The sequence below is a fragment of the Topomyia yanbarensis genome, chromosome 2 (genome assembly GCF_030247195.1).
Source record: "Topomyia yanbarensis strain Yona2022 chromosome 2, ASM3024719v1, whole genome shotgun sequence".
NCBI lineage: Eukaryota > Metazoa > Arthropoda > Insecta > Diptera > Culicidae > Topomyia > Topomyia yanbarensis.
The window spans coordinates 418,611,664-418,615,994 of NC_080671.1; the positions used below are offsets into that span (position 1 = coordinate 418,611,664).

The 4,331-nt window shown below is 40.4% G+C and overlaps 1 protein-coding gene across 1 annotated transcript; it reads left to right on the forward strand.

The window, feature by feature from the left end:
* The first annotated feature begins 303 nt into the window (after window positions 1–303).
* LOC131685211 (probable pseudouridine-5'-phosphatase) lies at window positions 304–3,069 on the forward strand. Its single transcript, XM_058968777.1, has 4 exons — window positions 304–577; window positions 2,010–2,228; window positions 2,346–2,569; window positions 2,632–3,069. Exons 1-4 carry the CDS (start codon window positions 517–519, stop codon window positions 2,806–2,808), a joined length of 681 nt encoding a protein of 226 aa, XP_058824760.1. The 5' UTR covers window positions 304–516; the 3' UTR covers window positions 2,809–3,069.
* Window positions 3,070–4,331: the final 1,262 nt, after the last annotated feature.

Genomic DNA, 4,331 nt, shown 5'->3' on the forward strand with positions numbered 1-4,331 from the left:
TTGTCTTTGAAACCATCATGTGACCATGTGTACGTCTTACCCTCATCCTCTGTCCACCTCACCCGGAGTTCCCCTGGATAGTAACATCAATGATGTTGGCTTGGACAGCGTGTCTACTAAGCACATGGCAACATTCGCGTGTTTGTCGATGACGCTTAAACCGCTAGTGTTCATTTTCCGGCAGTTAGGTAAAGCAGCCCTTATTTCGTCGAACGTTGGCCTATTTCAACATAAATTGGCAGGACATTAAAAAAAATTGGACAAAACTTATTTCTCTGTCAAATATTTGACACAGTGTACTACCGACTTCATTATTCAACACAGTTAGTAGTAGTAGAAGTAGTATTAGTAGTAGCGGTGCGCTCAGCGAATTTATTCTCACTCTCTGTGTGTTCACTATCGTCACCGGTTTTGTTTTTGTTATCGTTTGCAGTTTGTTATCGTTTGTCGCTCGTCAGTTAAAATAAGTCGATTCTTCAGTACGGGTTCGATTCTCGGTGCAAGTGCAACAGCAAAATGGCTAATAACTTTCGGAAAGTGACCCATTGCATTTTCGACATGGATGGATTGCTGCTGGGTAAGTGCTCTATACTTGAAGGGATGTGCTTACATAAGACTCAATCCAGAGGCATTTTGAGTTATTAACGTTCTTCATGAACCCAATTGTGACCACTATCGAAGAAAATACCTTCCATTAGATCAATAGTCTACAGAATATTGAACTAACAGCCGGGTAATGGAATGTTAAATGAAAAAGTGGAAGTTTTCTTTGTGCAAAAAACGCTGACCTTGACATTACATGCAACGATGCAACTGCACGCCGATATAGATGTATGGAAAATAAGGTGATGCGGAAATTCATCCCCCATCGAGAGCTGGAGCGAGGAATGGGAAAGCGATTTCATTTAGTCATGTGTGAGATAGCGAGCGCGCGTAAATAGTAGGTGAACGACGGCTGAAAGCACGTAGTGATGTAATGAAAAGAGACTATAACTACTAGAGGGCGCAAGCCGCTGCTAACCCTGGATGGATAGTCTTTAGTTCTTACATATGGTAGGGTTACTGCTCCCTAATTCATCTTAGCTCCTCTTAGTAGTATCTGCTATCTCTATTCAACGCATTAGCTCAAATGGTAGGATGAATAAGGGTACGTTGTACTCGACTTTTCGCTTCGCTCAAACGGGAGCATTTCACATTTTCCAGGCAAAAATTTTAACTGTACTGCTTCTTAGGAACGTAGCAAAGATGATGATACCTATTTAAGCGCAATCCAGTAACTCTAAGTCGAGTTATTAACAAAATAGTGTGACATACTGACTAATGAGATGAATAAGGGCACGTCTACCCTAGATCCATTAGTTTGATTTTTTTCGTTCCGGCTACATATGTCAAAGAAAATGATATCGATATGCTGGAGCGACCAGTAAATGAACGGAGACACTACCGATTTGCGGCCTCCTGTAGTTATGATGTCTTCTGTGTAATGGTTAGAGAAATTTTTTATCTCAGGAGTGCAGGTACGGGACCTGCCATACAAATGCTTTATTCACTCACAAAATACCACGCGTGTTCACCGGATCGCTCTCGATGAAGGGTCTCGGTAGCTAGAGTTCCATTAATGTGCATACCGGTTGTCTAGTTGATGATTTCGGATCAATTACTTGGTGCAGGTGTGCTCGGAACCGCAAAAGTATGTATATTAAATCAAACCCTTTCATCATCCAACATTTCGCCGAGGTTCCCCGCAGACACCGAGAAGCTGAATATAGAGGAAACATAGGCAACGCGTACGGGGAGATCTACGCATGGGGAATCAAACAGACGATCATGAGGCTGTATTGGGAACCGGTCACCACTGTCATCATCGAGCCTTCGAGCTATTAATTACTCTCGAGGAGAGCATTTCAATCGCTAATATCAACTGCATTGCAAACTGATGCCACGTACGATCTCTGGCAAATTAAACCCGGCTAATCAATTGTTTTTCTTTTTTTTTCACCTGTCCATAGATACGGAGAAAATTTACGAGAAAATGATGGGGGATTTGATCGAGTCATACAACTCGACCTACCCGTGGGCTACCCGCCTAAAGGTCCTTGGTAGAACCGAACATGTAGCCGTCTCGATCATAGTGAACGACCTGAAGCTACCCTGCACAGAGGATGAATTTATGACAAAGTTACAAGAGAAACAGTTAGTGGATCTCGCCGACGTCCCTTTCATGAAAGGTACTAAAGAGTGATAACAGAATATGTAGAAGTTTAGCTTGTGTTTTTCAGAATTTCCATCTACGAATGTGCGATGTTCAAACTACTAATAAAAAATTTCCTCCATTTTTTTGATAGGTGCCGAACGTTTAATCCGTCATCTGCATCAACACAACATTCCCATCGCGGTGGCCACCGGTTCCAGTGCGGAATCGTACGAGATTAAAACGCAAAAACACCTGGAGCTGTTTGATCTCTTTCACCACCATGTAACGGGATCGTCCGTGCAGGAGGGAAAACCTGCTCCGGACATTTTCCTCTTAGCTGCATCTCAATTTTCGACCTCACCTAAACCAGAAGAGGTAAGTGAAAATTCGCATGTGTGTTCAAAAAGTTCATTTTGTAATTATCTTCCCGAAAATAGTGTCTTGTCTTCGAGGATGCCCCTAACGGAGTGAAGGCGGGAGTTTCCGCCGGTATGCAGGTAGTTATGGTGCCCGCTCCCTACATAACTGAAGATCAGCGGAAGGACGCGTCGCTGGTGCTGAATTCGCTGGAAGAATTCCAACCGGAGCTGTTTGGATTGCCTGCCTTCACATAGGAACTGCTGTTGCGCAACATTAAGAATACTAGCCCAACTGAGCCACTATGCCCCAGCATGATGACGCCGCACGTTGTTTCATCCGGAAGCCGGGTAGTGCACTAATGTTATGGCGAAACCGCCTTAGAGATTCGCCGAAATGTAGATAATAGTGCGTTTGCCGGAGGGTTAACTGTTGTTTATTTTCAGTACAAAAGTTTGGGAACTGATAATTTTAAGATGTTTGATCGTAAATAAATAGTTGTGTTTATTAATCGACAATCGCTTATTGTTTATTCTCATGTGATTTGTTTGAATTTCAAGTAAATATATTCAGACAAAGGGTTTGAGCCAAACTTTTCGTTCTATACGAAAAGGTTGTTCGAAATGTTTTCTATATTTCGCCAAATTTCTCGTTCTATTTTAACCCATGTTGTGTATAACCGACTACGCTTTTGGTGTCGATAGGATTTACTTACAAAAACAAGTTAATAACTAAAGCCACTGCATGTGTGGTAATATCTTTGAGCTGCTAGAAGCATTACGGAGTTCTGGTGGGATTTAAATTGATGTAACACCCAGGTCTCTTGCTCTGAACTGTGTTTGAAAGACAACCGTTGCATACAGGGGATTGATTTTGTAATTGGAGTAACATTTTCAAAACACCAAAAGTTCTCTCCCATGATAATCGTTCCTATCTAGTCGAATAATGTTGAAATCACGAAAACTCCAAATAGAATAAGGCCGCATGGTTGCTTACGAAATTGCTAAAATGTCACAATTTTTATGGTACAGAAGATGCATGAATGTGACTAATTTTGGAATAAGACTCCAACTGTTCTATTGTATAACAACGGTGTCTTTAACACTGTTGGACGCATTAGCCATCCACGGGGGCGCCGAGAGGGGAGGGAAGGGGGGCGGTGTGTTTCCCCCGGCTCCGGAGTTGTGGAAGGGACCCGGACATTGAACAGAACGAATGATTCTGACAAATAGTGTTTCAATAATAATTTATTTAAAAATGCAGTTACAAATATAAGATTTTCTTAATCAGAAGATCAAAAATGTTTTTCTGTTGAAGCATGCATTTTCGATTATAGAAATTATGACGACGTCGTAAGTGGTTTCATGGACAAAACAAAATGAAGGTGTTGCAACTCATAAGGTCAAACTGAACTGTGGTCAATGGTTCATCCTAGCAAAAACAGAAATTACCAAATATAGTCCAATTTCTATCATAAAGTCAATAGTATATTATACCATAAAGTTTATACTGTACGGAAGACCAATCAAAAGAAAACTTTAAGAAATTAAAAACTCAAAAAAGAACTTAAAAAAAATGAAAAAAATTGAAATTTATTTCATATTCTACTATAATTATTTCGTGTATTTAGACCGAATGCTTAATTTTTTTAAAGTATTTTTGAGTTCCGGGCTATCGAAAAATTGATTTTGATTCGAATTTTACTAAATAATTCGAAACTTTGCAATCTGTAAGTGGATTTCAAAAAAAAGTTGTTTATTTTTCCGCTTAAGCTAAAAAA